Source organism: Gossypium hirsutum, chromosome D01 (assembly GCF_007990345.1).
Source record: "Gossypium hirsutum isolate 1008001.06 chromosome D01, Gossypium_hirsutum_v2.1, whole genome shotgun sequence".
NCBI classification, from domain to species: domain Eukaryota; kingdom Viridiplantae; phylum Streptophyta; class Magnoliopsida; order Malvales; family Malvaceae; genus Gossypium; species Gossypium hirsutum.
Window position 1 is genome coordinate 60,269,710 of NC_053437.1, and position 15,490 is coordinate 60,285,199.

At 36.8% G+C, this 15,490-nt stretch overlaps 1 protein-coding gene across 2 annotated transcripts; it reads left to right on the forward strand.

Annotated features, from left to right (window-relative positions):
- The first annotated feature begins 564 nt into the window (after positions 1–564).
- LOC107921987 (uncharacterized) lies at positions 565–13,087 on the forward strand. Of its 2 annotated transcripts, none has more exons than XM_016851790.2 (19): positions 565–2,255; positions 4,718–4,803; positions 4,917–5,297; positions 5,387–5,470; positions 5,590–5,976; positions 7,358–7,418; positions 9,197–9,329; positions 9,475–9,611; positions 9,699–9,941; positions 10,030–10,274; positions 10,355–10,579; positions 10,666–10,887; positions 10,971–11,024; positions 11,113–11,178; positions 11,282–11,422; positions 11,515–11,568; positions 11,695–11,754; positions 11,870–12,268; positions 12,351–13,087. In XM_016851790.2, the coding sequence occupies exons 1-19, from the start codon at positions 974–976 to the stop codon at positions 12,516–12,518; spliced, it is 4,428 nt and encodes a 1,475-aa protein (XP_016707279.1). In that variant the 5' UTR covers positions 565–973; the 3' UTR covers positions 12,519–13,087. The 2 variants fall into 2 exon arrangements, with proteins under 2 accessions (XP_016707279.1, XP_016707280.1); XM_016851791.2 differs by having other exon boundaries at positions 9,475–9,569.
- The last annotated feature ends 2,403 nt before the right edge of the window (positions 13,088–15,490 follow it).

The window sequence follows — 15,490 nt, forward strand, 5'->3', positions numbered from 1 at the left end:
ATAAATTTTTGTATATAAAAGCAAAATTAAAAAATATAATGCATCAAATACACTAAAAATATTAAAATAAAAGCTTACTAATAAATTGAAAATACAAAACAAAGTATAGGCATGTGATTCAAGTCGGGCCAGGCCTGGGCCAAAAAAATTGCCCGAGGCTTGATCCGTCTAAAGAGCGGGTCTTATTTTTTATCCAAACCTATTTTGAGATAATATTTTTATCAAAATTTTTTACTTTTTAAGCAAAGCAGACGAGTAACTCGACTTATAATCAGGTCTATTAATGACTCCTAATGAGCTGGTTTTATAGTTATTTATTTATTTATAGATAGTACGATTTTATTTATTTCATAAATAGGTTAAGAGTTATTTATCATACTATTGATAAAGATATACTAAGAGCCCAAATAACCTACACCCTAAAGAAGTTACATCTTATCCAGTTACACAAATATAAAAATGCCACGTTGTGAAACTCGGCAGCTGCAAGAGTATACACGTTAGGTGTCACTACATGTTATCAAAACCCCATTTAAAAACAAAATAAAAAGTAAATAACCTCCTAAAACGAACCGTCCTTTCTGCCTGCAAAAAACGCGAATCTTTCTCTCTTATTTTTCTCCCTCCCACCCCCCCTTTCTCCCTCGTTATCTTTCTCTCTCTTCGAAATTCCCAAAAAGAAAAAAAAGTTCGAAACAAAACAAAAACAACGCAACACTTAAAATCGGATCCGAAACAAGACCCTAACCCTAGACGCGAGTTTGTCCTCTTTGTTTCCCTTTTCTATGGCTATTCCCTCTTCTTTTATTTCTCCTTCGGAATGACTGATAGTGGAACTTGATTTTTAGGGTTAGGGTTTTGTGTTTTCCAAGGGGTGGAGATAGGATTAGGGTTAGGGTTGGACCTAGGGTTCGATTTTTTTTATGGAATACCAAGGGGTTGGTGGTACTGATGCTTGTGGTTGTCGTTGGTGATGACCGGAGCTCTATGCCACCGGCAGAAGAAGATGATGGGTAGGGGTGCGGACGGAGGTTGCGGCACCGAGGAGAGGCTTTGCCGCCCGATTTCTGGGGTCTCCAGTCGGAGGCCGGTGATCCAATCTGAGACTTCCGAGAAGCAATATGATGTTGGTGTCGATTTCTTTTCTCAGGCACGGAAAGCCCTTTGCCAACGTTCCCCTTTTGATGTCCCTGAAGGTGGTTCTGTGTCGGGGTTGAGTGTGCCAACGCTGCCCAGTGGACTGGCTAGTTTGTTGAAGCAGACTGATAGTAGGAAGAAGCATAAGAAGTCGCATTCGGGAGCAGATAAGAAGTCTTCCAGGCAGGGTGAAAAGGCTCGAGAAGCCAGCATTTGGGCTGAAACGGAAGTGTTTTTTCGGGACCTAGCATTGCCGGATATTGATGCTTTGTTTGAGATTATACCATCCAGATTTTTAGCTGCTAGGAAGAAGTGTTTTATGATTCCTTATGTTGGAAATGTGCTAACAGGGAATTCAAATTTGTATGCTGAAGTGGATGAGAAGGCGAGTGTGAGTAGTGGAGAGAATTTTAATGGTGTGAATGAAAATGGTAATGTTGATAAAGAAGGGAAGGAGGTCGTCAGGGTTGAGGATTGGCACTTAATGGAAATTGATAACGTTGCAACGCAAGCTCAGTTTTCACCAAAGGAAACAGCAGGACACTTTTTTCCAGATTCAACTAGTAGTTTAGAGTGGCTTTTAGGTTCTAGGAGTAGGGTATTATTATCTTCAGAGCGGCCTTCAAAGAAGCGGAAGCTTGTTGGAGAAGATGCTGGGCTGGAGAAAATATTAGTTGCACGTCCATGTGACGGGGATTCATCTTTATGTCACTTTTGTTGCACTGGTGATACTGGAAAAGGATCAAACAGGTTAATTGTTTGTAGTTCTTGCAAGGTAGCTGTTCATCAGAAGTGCTATGGTGTGCAAAAAGATGTAGATAGTTCTTGGCTCTGTTCTTGGTGTGAGCTGACAAATGATGGCGATGGTACAGTGAAATCTTGTATACTTTGTCCGAAGCAGGGTGGTGCATTAAAGCCTGTCCAAAAGAATGATGAAAATGGTTCATCTGTGGAGTTTGCTCACTTGTTTTGTTCATACTGGATGCCTGAGGTTTATATAGAAGACTTGACAAAGATGGAACCAATTATTAATGCGGGAGGAATAAATGACACCAGAAAGAAATTAGTCTGTAATGTATGCAAGGTGAAGGATGGTGCGTGTGTTCGGTGCAGTCATGGTATGTTCGTTGCTCTGCCCTTTTTCCGTAGCATTCTGCTTCTATTTTTTTCGTGCAAGGTGTGCATTCTTTTATGCAAATCTTTGGCTGCTTTTTATTTCCATTAGTCTAGAGATTTGCAACTGGAAAATGTGTTCTTTGAAGTGTTTCTTATCAAGAGTAATGGCTATTATTTTGTTGTTTATAAGTAGTAACTTCAAAAATTCAAATAAAATAAGGGAATATTTTGTCCATGGCGTCACTCAGCTTATGCATCCTGTTAGTAGAGAAAATTATTTTTCCTTCTGTTTTCTGTTCACATATAACAGGACTGGGCCTACCTTTTTCAAAAGTTCCCACATTTCTTTTGTATTTTTTAGCTGAAATGGTAGTATTAGTAACATGGTAAGTTGGATTGCTCATATTAAGGAGCCTATCTAAAACGTTTTACCCTTTTTTGGCAAGTTTGAATGATTATTTGCTGCCTCTTGTGCTATAAGAAGGATACCTCTTCTCTATGTACTGGTGGCTTTCAGTCCATTCCATATTTTGGTGCAGCAATCTATTCAAACTGTCTTAGAATAGTATTCTTTTTTAATTTTATCTTAATATCTGCATGAGGAATATCTAGTAGAGAGAAGATATACTTACTACAACAACAACTTGCAATTTTTTAAGGTATCATTATGGATAGTAGGGGGGAAATGAAGTAAGGTGTTTGAGAAAATAGTGGGAGTGAGGCCAGATGTTTAAATATCAGAACGTAATATTCTGTCTACAAACAAGAAAAATGGCTCTTGTGGTAGGTGTTATTTGTTCAAAATTGTGGTATTAATCTTTCAGCTTTCAGCTTATGTTTATTGGCACCTTTAGGTTTATGATTGGTTTAGGTCCATATGGTGCAGAAGTTGGCAAAGTTCGATTAGGAATAGTTGTTTCTAGAATCCTTCTTATCTGTAGAAAGTTTTTCCATTCTCTTCTCTTTTTGCTAGGGAGGTAACATATGTGCAACTTATTTGGTGTGCCGATGTAGGGTTTATTCCCATAAAATGTGAATTGATCTGTACTGTGGCCATAAATTAATTTGTAAGGGAACTTGTAAAAGTAGAATGCTTGATAGAAACTATTCAGCATTCACCAATTTGAGTATCAACCTCCATTATCATTTTTGTGTTAATTCTGCTCTCTTATAAAAGTTATTTGGTCTGGGAATTCTCTGAGTATATGAAGGAGGAGCAAGGTAGTTTGAGAGTTGAGATTTCTCCTTGGTCAACAAACCTTTATAGAAAGTTCTCTTCTGATAATATTACTATGGGGATAAACAGGTTTGTTCAAGAATCAAAATCATATTTTTCTATCAGAGGCTACTGATTTGTTCGGAAAAGGTGTTCTGAAACTTGAATTTGTGCCTTCAAAATATTTAATGAAGAAACTGGAGAGGACAGTTTAAATGCTTTCTATGCTGAAAACTTCTTGGGTTTTTCTTTTGATGCAAGTGTGAGATATCACTTAGGAAGACTGTTATGCTGAAGCAATTAAGAGAACCTAGGTGATTCTCCTTCCCTTGGGATAATGACTTTCTTGGATCTTGTGTAGACATTGGATGAAGTTAAGGGTGGTTGCAGCTGATCAGTGAAAGGAAGTTCTCATGAAAATACTATCGACGTGTGTGTGTGTGTGTGTTTTTCATACTTGTTTCAACACAGTTTATGGCACTGGTTTTCTTAGTATAATCTATCTTCCCAACATTTTGGATTAGAGATGGGCAATATGGATAAAATTACTTGTTCTTATCTTCTGTTGAAAATCTTTTGGTCTCTTTACATAGGATGAGAATGATATCATCATATCCATCCCCAATGCTGATATTAAGGAAGAAAAATGTCTGCTTGGGTGCCTTGAAGATCCAATAATTGGTTACCTTTTTTCGTTAGCTAAGCTGTTGTCAGGAATTTGAGGAAAAGGACTTGAGTAGGTCAGTAGTATTGATTAGTACCCTCATTTTGGTTGGAGTCCAATCATGATAATTTTTGCTATTGGAACCTGAAAATGATTATTTTATTTAAAGTTTTGAAGGGACTCCAATGAGTCCATGGATTTATTTGCCTTGTCACAGCGCTGCTATTTGTTGCTGGATAATGTTCTGAAGTCAAACTTTACCAATGCTTTCCAAGTTGCAATAGTTTTTTACCTATCATGTTTTGTGTAATGGGTTGGTAGTTAATTACATGGTCTATTTGCCTCTTCTGTCCAAATATAATTTTCTTTAATTTTTTATGTTAATACTGTCTGTAGTCCATAGCATATTCAATAGTTTATCAAAGAGCGTAACTTTTATTAAAGACAAACTATCTCAACATAAATGATCACAAGAGTTTGACCTTGCACACTTCGGTTTCCTTGCTGCTAAATTTGAGCAAGTTTTTAACTTGACAGGAGTTTATAATGCTTTTGGTTGTGATGGATGTTGGTCGTTTTTGCAGGAACTTGCAGAACCTCATTCCATCCTATATGTGCAAGAGAAGCCAGGCATAGAATGGAAGTTTGGGGAAGATTTGGGTGTGATAATGCAAGTGTCATTTTTTCCCTGAATATGGATTTTTTTTGTTATTATTTATTTGTAACTATTTTGTTCTTATTTTGAGGTTTTCTTATCATCAATACTCATTATTCTTTCTACAGATTGAGTTACGGGCATTTTGCTCTAAGCATTCAGAAATCCATGATAACAGCAGTTCCCCACAACATGGAGAACTTTGTGCTTCTGGCACAGACTCTTCTATCACCAACCAACTTTCGCTGCAATCTATGGACAATTCTCAAAATTCAAAAATTAGCCAGAGTAATGGAGATAAAATTGCAGTGGGCATAGAAGGTCTAGATGATAAATCTGGTGATGGTGAGTTGCAGGAGATAGACGTGTCTGGTACCAGATCAAATGCCCAAGTTGCATCAGAATGTGGTGAGGCACAGCATCTGGTTGATGTGGGGTTGTTGGAGAGGACAAATGATGATGAACATAGCCCATTTAACTCTCTTAATTTTGCAATGATTTTGAAGAAGGTATTTGATCCAGTCATCCTTGGGTTGATAGTTCTATCAATGTTTTAAGTTTCCAGATTGTTCTGTCTTACAATCTACACATGATGCAGCTAATTGACCGAGGGAAAGTCAATGTAAAAGATATAGCATCGGAGATTGGACTCTCAGCTGATTCTTTGAGTGCTTCATTAAATGTAATACCTGCAATTGTGGTTACTTTATTTGCCATTGTTTTCTGAAAGCAGTTTAAGTTTGCAGCTTTCACCCTCATTTAATTTTCTTTGATGTTATTTTTTGGTCTTCCTTTCTTCAGAATGATAGCTTGGCACCTGACCTGCAATGCAAAATAGTGAAATGGCTTAGTAATCATGCATATATGGGCACTTCCCTGAAAAATTTAAAAGTTAATATTAAGTCTTTGATTTCATGGAAGGATGAGACTGATGAGACTGGAATGGGTATTTCTGACGATATAATGGCCTCCAAGTCTGACATAGCAGATGTTGTAGCTGTCAAGCCTATGCCTCCTTGGAGAAGAACCAAGAATAATGTGAGGATTTTGAGGGATAACAAAATATTATGCTCTGATGAAGCCACTGATGATATTGGGGTAGTGATGGATGAAGTTAGGGTTGATCTGCTTGCTAAGGAAGAAACAAATGATTTAAGTAAAATATCCATTCTTGATGCCACTGGAAGGGTAATATACCAAATCATAGTGTTCATTTCGGAGGTCCTTTGGCAAGCTAACTTTTGGTTAATTGATTATTCTATTGAATTTTGTCTTCGAGCTTGTATATACATGTTCTGTTTACTTCTTTGCTAATAATGGTTGGATATATAAACTCCTCGTATTTCACTGTGGTTAGTATTTTCACCATTTCCCTAATCTGATATACCGTTACTTGCTTATTAGTAGCCTTTGCTAATCTGATATAAATGTTCTATGTTGCTGGAGCTTTTCATGTTAATTAGAATTTTTAATCATCAACATTGATTTTTTTTGAACCAAAAATTCTTTTTGTGCATGTTGCTTTATATTTTATACTGCCATCAGCTGCCAATATCATTTGTATATTATAACTGTGCATCTCCTTTCTTTTGATGCGACCGGAGGTTCTGGAGTAGGTTTAGATGCATTAGGGATTCTCTGTTCTAAGTTTCAGCTGTCTGGTTTCTTGTCTTGGGATTTCGTGTCATAAAAGCCTTCTTTTTTCTAATGCTTCGATTTTGAATTTGTTTAGTTTTTAGATATTGCTTTCCTGAATCAATTACCAAATATGTTCCAGTTGTGTTCCTTAGTATGTGATTGAACATTGTACTTGTAGTTCATATAATGTCTCTATAAAGTTGTTTTTAAGCCGCTTTCGCCAATACTCATTTGAGTCAAGTGTATAAATGTTTTTGTTCACCAATTCTCATGTGAGTATAAGTTGTGCAGTATGTTGATCTACCATGCGCCCTTTAAGTTGTAACAATTTGAAAGTTTTTCTTTTGTGATGTATGTAAAACCGTTATTTTAATCTTACTAATATTAGCACTGATTAATGATCTAAAAAGGATATATTTTGGTAGATGTTTTCATCTTCATCTTCATCTTCATCAAAGTTAATGTTTAGATTTTCGTAGTCATATTGTTAGAGTAGTGACAGCATTTTTGCCTTATTTTAAGGTGTGGTCATGTAACTATACCATGTGCAATGAAGGAAATGTCTTTTAATGAACTAAGAAGTGCAAAACATGAACTTGTAATGTATAATATAGCGTTCTAGTTTTTTCTTCCTCTTATTTTACTATTAAAAACAAAAATATACTTTTCAAACATTAATCTTTATATAATTTTTTAGTTAATACATATTTTAGTAATTAATACATTTTTTTTTTTTCTGTTTTCACTCTGATTTAATTTGTGAGTGATCTGTGGATAACTTTCAATGCGTCGACTCTTATATATTTAAAGAAGAAACTGCTTTGGAAAGAGTACTTTATGTATTGTGTTATAGGTTCGGTTAATTTTATGCCTATACACTATCCGTTAACTCTTCTTCCATTTCTTAAGTGATGTTTCCTCATCTGTGTAGAATTCTGCCAACCCTGATGTTTCCCAGGACTCTGCAGAGAGGCATTTTCACACATATGAAGGTACTCTTTGTTGATTTTTTTGCTTTATGTAATGCCTTGTTTGTTGGTCTAGCTATATTCTTGATCTAGGTCATGCTTTTTTGGTTAAGTAATGCATCCTTGGTTTATTCTTGATCTGGGTCTTGCTTTTTTGGTTAAGTAAATTTTCCTTGGTTGTTTCTGGACACTGTTATTTTGGTTAACTTTTTTTCTAATAATATATATGCTTGACTTTGTGCTTTCTTATTCTCTCTGTTTTCATTTCACTACATTCCTAGACCTTATAAAAACTAAATGGTACTTTATTACAAACTGTATTCTGGTTGGTTGTGTATAGAAGGTTCTAATTTGCATATATATGAAAGTAACCATGTCTGAATGTCATCATTCTTAAATAAACTCTATTTCTAGAAGAAGGTTCAATTTTTATATTTCTGTATTTCCAGTTAAAACAGGAAACCAAGGCTGAACACTTTTTATTAATTTATTAATTTAGCTTAGTGAACACTTTTTCTGTTAATCTTGCCTTGTTGTTTGTGAAAGTTCTGTTGTAAAAGAATTTCCCTCAGAGAGTGAAGTATCAGAAGAGACAGAAATATTTATCAGTGTCATATAAATTTGTTATACTGGAAATATTTGCCGGGAAAAGGTTTAAGATCATTGCCCCCACCCCCCTTCTTTTCTTTTGGCTGAAATGCATGAGTTTCAATGGAGATATTTTCGTTGAAATTATGGCACTAAAGTTTTTCCTTTTTTCTTTCAGAATTTTTCTTGAAGCAACTAGCTTTTAGTTTACTTTATGAAACATCTATGCCTTTTTTATGTTTTATCTTGTCCAATGCTAGTCAGATGAGTTCTATTTTCTAGATTTATGCTTATTTGTTCATAAAAGCTAGTTCTTCATTGTACATTTTTGAGAGTTGTCTCGAGTCCTGACTGTTCTTTTTCGCTGGATTAAATATGTTAATTTTTGGTTCTTGGATTTTATTATGGATGCCATGCTGCCTTGTTCAAGAGGTATTGGTTCCCACCCATATCCCTTTTTCCATGATATGTTTAAGCAGATTGCGACATGGTTGGCTTCTCAATCCAAGAATAATGTTAATAGCAATTGTTAGTATTGCATGCAGTTCATGTGTCTTGTAGAATCAAGTGACATGCCAAGGCTGGTCAATCCATGAGCTATTTTTTTTAAAAAAAATTGAGAGCAAATCCTTTAGCTAATTTAATAACAAGTGTTAGTGGTAGTATCCTATGATGGGGCCAAGTGTTGGACATGGCTATGCATCTAGATGGGTATTATAACTTTTTCAATTTTTGCATATATTTCGGAGATCATTCTCTCATATCCATATATGGATATATGTTAGATATAGGTACAAGACAACAGGTACTTTTGATAAAATGAAGAGTTCAGTTAACATGGGTAGAATCTGTGGATTTCTTTTGCAGTGTTAACTGTTGGTTGGAAGTTACGTGATAAGATTGCATTGTACAGTATTCATGAAAATATTTTACATTGCATTAAAATTTTTCTGGAAGTTAGATTTGGCCTAGGGTGACCAAAATAGTCCGATGATTTCTAGGAACTTGGGGCAGTTCAAATCAGGTCATATAGCCAAGCTGTCTTTTTTCTACTGTATGAATTATCAAGATGCTGGCATCTCTTTATCATCAACAATGTCGTATCTGTGATTTGTTGTCTTTCTTTTCCATGTTTTCTTTGATTTAGCTCAATCAATTTAATTATTCTTTATGATTCTGATGTGAATTGTATCCATAATTGTACAATTGGACAGGAAATTCAACTGATCTCTTAAATGACAGCCTTCATGGAAAGAGTCAATCAGAGAGGGCAATGACTCCTGAGAAGAAAACAGATCAAGGAAATTCTATTTGGTCGATTGTTAATCCAATTATCGCTGATCTCATGTAAATTTGTGAAAAGACTTCTCTCTATTTGTTAAACCAGCACCCTATAGCTCCTTTTCCCCTTATAAGTGTTTGTTATATTGTAGGAGATTTTCCATCTATTTTGATGAGATAATCTCTGATTCTTGACAATTTTGTATTGCAGAAGAACTGAAGAATTTTCTAACTTCTACATTCACCCGTATACACAGAAGCAATTGCTGCAGATGCCCAATGGGTTGCTTTGCAAGAATAGAGTGGGTGAGTGTGAAGGCAGAAAGGACACATTAAATGAGTTCTATGGCAAGTTTCATCTCATTATTTAGTCTGCAGTTTCTTCTTTCTTTCTGCTTGTCTTTTTGGGCAGGTCTAATAAGTTCCACTTTACAGGTGCAAAGGAGGGAGATCTCTCTCGTCTGGTGGCATCTTCAAATGCTAGTGTTTGCTGCAGTCACCAAAGTGAACATTCAATGTGCAATGAAAAGAGTTGTCCTGTTGATGATTTAGAGCTGTCAGTTAAGGCTAGAAAATTGGGAGCTCTCAGTTTTTCTCCAGAGGATGAAGTGGAAGGGGAAATTATATTTTATCAGCATAGGTTACTGGGCAACGCAGTTTCAAGAAACCATGTTACCGGTATTCGTCTTTTCTGCTCTAGGGTTCTTTCTGTTGATGTGTCTTTGTCATAACCTATATCCTGCATTTTGTGTGATTCTGCTTACAGATAATTTAGTTTCTAGGGTTGCTAAAAGTCTACCACAGGAGGTTGAAGCATCAAGGACAAAGATATGGGATACTATGCTTGTTAATCGATATCTTTATGAGCTAAGAGAAGCAAAGAAGCAGGGCCGTAAAGAGAGAAGACATAAGGAGGCACAGGCAGTGTTGGCTGCTGCAACTGCTGCTGTAGCTGCTTCCTCCAGGATTTCATCAAGAAAAGATGGCTTGGAAGATTCTAGTCATCAAGAGGTTATTCTTATGGATCCTCTTTTTTATTTACTTTTTCCTGCTTCTAAATAAGGATAAAATTTCAGTCTATTCTCTTTCAGAATGTATTGAAGCTGAATGCTTCTGTTGGAAGGGCCGGCATTAACTCTCAGACAAGAGCAAAAGATGCACTTTCTAGGAATGCTGTCTCAAGGACTCCATCTGAAAAGTACTCAGATATTGTTCAATCAGTTACAGATTTTTCTAAAGGACATCCTAGGTCGTGCGATATCTGCAGGAGATCTGAGACCGTACTGAATCCTATTTTAGTCTGTTCTGGCTGCAAGGTTTTCTAGCCTAAAACCATTAGTTTTACTTTAATGGGAAATTTTACTTTTATCTGTTTGGAATTTTGATTTAGTCCTGTTCGCAGGTTGCAGTTCACTTGGATTGCTATCGCAACGTTAAAGAATCTACAGGTCCTTGGCGCTGTGAATTATGTGAAGAATTGTTCTCATCTAGATCCTCTGGAGCTCCATCTCTAAATTTTTGGGAGAAACCTTATCCTGCTGCAGAATGTGGCTTATGTGGTGGTACTACTGGTGCTTTTAGGAAATCTGTAGATGGCCAGTGGGTACATGCTTTCTGTGCTGAGGTGATTTTTTCTTTCTTGTGGGGTTTTTAACGTTTCATCTCTTGCCAATGAAATGAAATGACGTGGTTTTTTGTATTTTGTAGTGGGTTCTTGAATCAACATTCAGAAGGGGACAAGTTAATCCTGTTGAGGGAATGGTATGTATGCATGTTAAGGCATTAGATAATCACTACTTGGAGAAAGTTCTATGGATCTTATTTGAATTTATATTGAATGGAATATCAGCATTTGGCTTCAAGCGGGGTTGACGTTTGTTGTATATGTTGTTGCAAGCGTGGTGCATGCATTAAGGTGAGATATATCGTAAAAGTACTTTTTTACTCAAATTGTTAACTAGAAATTGTTGCAATTAATGTACTTTGTATCTAAGCAGCTGCACTTTTATTCTTTGCAGTGTGGTTATGGTCACTGTCAGATCACTTTCCATCCCTCTTGTGCTAGAAGTGCTGGCTTCTGTATGAATGTGAAGCTTGGTGGTGGCAAATTGCATCACAAAGCTTATTGTGAACAGCACAGTGTGGAGCAGAGAGCAAAGGTTTGAAAATTTTGATTTCTTCTAAAAATACCGGAATTTTTTGTTGCATGTTATTTTTCCTGTATTGTTTATCTGTTCAATAACATATGTAGGCTGAAACTCAAAAACATGGAATTGAGGAGTTGAAAAACATGAAGCAAATTCGGGTAAGGGCTTTCTTGCCATCTTTTGGGTTTGCTTGGATATGTGCTATGTAATAATTTTGGTGTTATAATGTATACTAGTGTATGAACTGTGCGGTTGTTGAGTTGTCCTTGGATTCTCCTCTACAGGTTGAACTGGAAAGATTACGCCTTCTTTGTGAAAGAATAATCAAACGTGAAAAATTGAAGGTGATTTTTTTTAACGGTTACTTTTATTCTCTTGTTTTCCAGTGCAATTGCTGCTGTTGGATAGTTTTTCTATTTTATGAATAAATCTTGGAATGTAATTTGTGAATGTTTGCAGCGAGAGTTGGTTCTTTGCTCACATGAAATACTTGCCTGTAAAAGAGATCATGTTACTCGTGCTGTGCTTGTTCATAGTCCCTTTTTCCATCCGGATGTTAGCTCCGAATCTGCAACAACTTCTCTCAAGGGCCATACAGATGATAACAAATCATGCAGTGAAGCAATGCGATCTGATGATGTAACTGTGGACAGTACACTTTCAGTGAAGCACCAAGCAAAGGTTCCTGTGCCTGTGGACAATTATCAAAGAACTGATGACAGCTCCACTTCCCAAAGCCTCTTTGTTCGGAAGCCAACTGAGAGGGTGCCATTTTCTGGGCAGCAAATCCCACACAGATATTCTCTTGCATCTCGTAATGCTTTGGATAATGCAGAATGGAACTCAAAATCCAGGAAGGTAAAATTTGTTACATGTTCTCTCTGATGCATGCGCATAGATAAAGGAATATGGCTGATGCTTGCCTTGTGATGAATCTCAGCCAATTGAAACATTTGAAAAGGAGCTGGTAATGACATCGGATGAAGCATCGATGAAGAATTCACGGTTACCAAAAGGATATTGTTATGTTCCTGTCGATTGTCTTCCCAAGGAGAAGCACCTCACACGAGATACCACTTCTGATGGACAGTTGGAGCACAATGGTTAGGCTTTGTCAGTACACCAGTTGTGAATTGCCTTATGGAAGGGTGACGGCCCATCTGTGCCTAATGCAACTGTTTTCTGTGCGGAACTGGAGGTGTATGTTGATGAAGGCAGTTGAATGGCAGAAGCAGTGGTGAGATGTTGATTAGGGCTTGTGTGGCCTCAATGCCATATGAGCCGCGTGATGTGACTCGGGATGGGGAAGTTTTGGCATATCATTTGTTGTATATCTCACAAGAGTAACTGTACAGTGGGTGAGAATTTCATTCCATCAAGGTTTGCCTAGAGGCTAGAAAAATTCAGTCTTGAAGGGTCGTTAGGGATTGTGGGACATAGGAATGGAGATTTGCTTATTAAAAAGAAAAAGAAAAAAAAAGAAAGGGTCCTACTGTGCGTGCTCTGAGTCTGATGTATAGTGTAGCTGTTGTACATATTTTTTTTTCTAAACGTTAACCTGCCAAAGAAATGTTGCTCAACCAGTGATTTTGATGCGTACAAAGGCATCATCTCGACACTCGTTTCGTACTGTCTGCTCAGATATTATAGAAGTTTATCTTCCCATGGATTGTACGAGATGACGACCACCAATTTCAGATCAAATTAACTCTTCCCCATTAATTTTTAATTTATTTAAGTATATAGCGAAAGAATTATTGAAAGAGATGCCAATACCATTGATCGTCTGATATCGATTCATTCATTTGCTATGCTTTTTTTAGTTTAATTCTATCAAGGAGTTTACGTTACCACTCCCCATCTTGGTCACTTATATTCTACTATATACAACGGTGACCTTTAAGTAGAAGGATATCACTATGAGAGTTGTTGATTATTGCATAATATTCCGGGAATGCTGACTCGCCATCTAAACTCTTGATGATATTTTGTCATCAATTAACTGCAAATCAATCTCAACATATTATTTTTGTTTTGACCCATAGTGATGCTTGATATCGAAATTAATCCAATACTCTAGTGGAAGGCCCGTGGTTAATTCTTTGGAATCTATCACTTCCGCCTAAGGTGATAGATTTTGTGTGGCGTTGTTTGCGCTCCTTTGTTCCTACAGAGTTCCATTTGTTGAGCAAGGGTGTTGTGCTGTCGCCGGAGTGTTCTCATTGTGAGGGCATTGTGGATCTTGATTATATTTTATTTGGGTGCGGTTGCTCCGTAGTTTGGGGCGCTGTGGAGATTGTTCATGGTCAAGATTCTGCGTACCAATTTCTTGTTGAGTTGTTGGATGCTTCGTCGATGCATTTGAAAGTTCATTGTCTTGTGCTTCTGTGTTGTCTCTGGTTTGGTCAGAATTTACATGTGTGGCAGAAGAAGGATTTGAATTTGCAACAGTTGTTGGCGTTTGCTTATGCTCAGGTGCAATCGTGGGAGGCAACAAATCGTGTTTTTGCTGCTGCCCAGTTAGCTTCGATGCAGCGACAACCTGTTGCTGATGATTCAGGGTGTAGGCGAACAACAAGTAGCGACTGGGAATGGTTCGCGTCAGTCGGGTTGTGCGGTCCCTCGCTAGCTGCCACCTCCCCCGGGGTTGTTGAAGTGCAACGCCTCGAGTTTGGATCACGGTATGGCTGTTGGTTTTGCGGCGATTATAAGGGACAGTGGGGGTCATAAGGTGAGATGCTATTCGGGTTTGAGAGAGCTTCTTATGGTCCCTGTTTGGCTGAGGCTTTTGCAATTAGGGAGGCCCTTTTGTGGTTAAAATCTCTCCAGATGGACAACGAAATTGTCGAGTTGGATTGCCAAATGCTGGTGAAGGCTCTTTCTCGTCAGACGACGGATGTTTCAGAATTTGGGAAGTTGGCAACGACAATTGCTGAGTGATCAATTTCATGATAATAAGGATGCTTAATGATAGCATTTTTACTTTGATTTACGTGCTCAAATCAACTTTTTCTTGAATTAATTCTTGTTAATTTGTGAATTTTATGTTTAAATCTTGTCAAGAATGAAATTTAGATGCGAAAGTAGAAAAGGATTCAATGGAGCATGAACGATAGAAGAGAGACAAAGTAAAAAATTTAGAAACATTTAAGGTTTTGATTTTGTAAAAGCTAAATTAAAAAAAAAATCAAATATTTTGTTTCATGTAATTAGTGGGTGTATGGTCAGACTTAAAAAACACACATTGAATACCTGGAAATTGAAAAAAAATTCAATTCATTCATTCTTTCTTTGCGTGGCATTCTATCAACTTTCATTTACTTTCCAGTATTTAGGGTTAATTATTTCTCAAGTCCTTCTCTAATTTCATCTCCCACCATTTCCATTTAAGTTATTCACATTAACCAATAAAAACATGATTAATTTCATGCTTCGCTAAATCTCTCTTTAGCTTTAGGCCAATATTCTTTCTGGTCAAGAATCGTGAGACCGTATTAAAAATCTTTCATAACGATGTTTACTGTATCTCTAGAATATTAGGATTGACAAATTCATCCCTTAAAGTTAACTCTATTTCAACTTAAAAGCGCGCATTGGGTTAGTCGTTTTGGCGTATAGTTGGGAAGACAAGTCAGTCGTGCTATATTCAGATTCGCGTGAACAAATTGACATATCTTGGCAGGGTCATACTAGTGGGATTTTCATCAAGGAGATGATGATCGAATTTAAATGTCCCGCGCAGTTGAGACCGTTGATCTGAGTTGGATTCTTCAGTCACAAGACTACCAGGGTCTTGAATTGTAAAAGCGCGTATCGCGATTAGACAATCAATAAGGGTTGGTTTGCAGGACGTACCGAAATCAACTACGAAAGGAAGAATTGGTGGTTAGGACGTTCTTACCTGTTATAATTAGCTTATTGTTTGGAGGAAAAAACTCATTTTCAAGGATTAATTCAGAAACTAGAATTTACCGAGCCTAGGACTAAGGCTTTATAATTCTATTTACAAAATTCAAATCCATTTTCTAATTTTATTTTATTTTCGGTTTATATATTTTTTTATTTCTGCTATCTCACTTA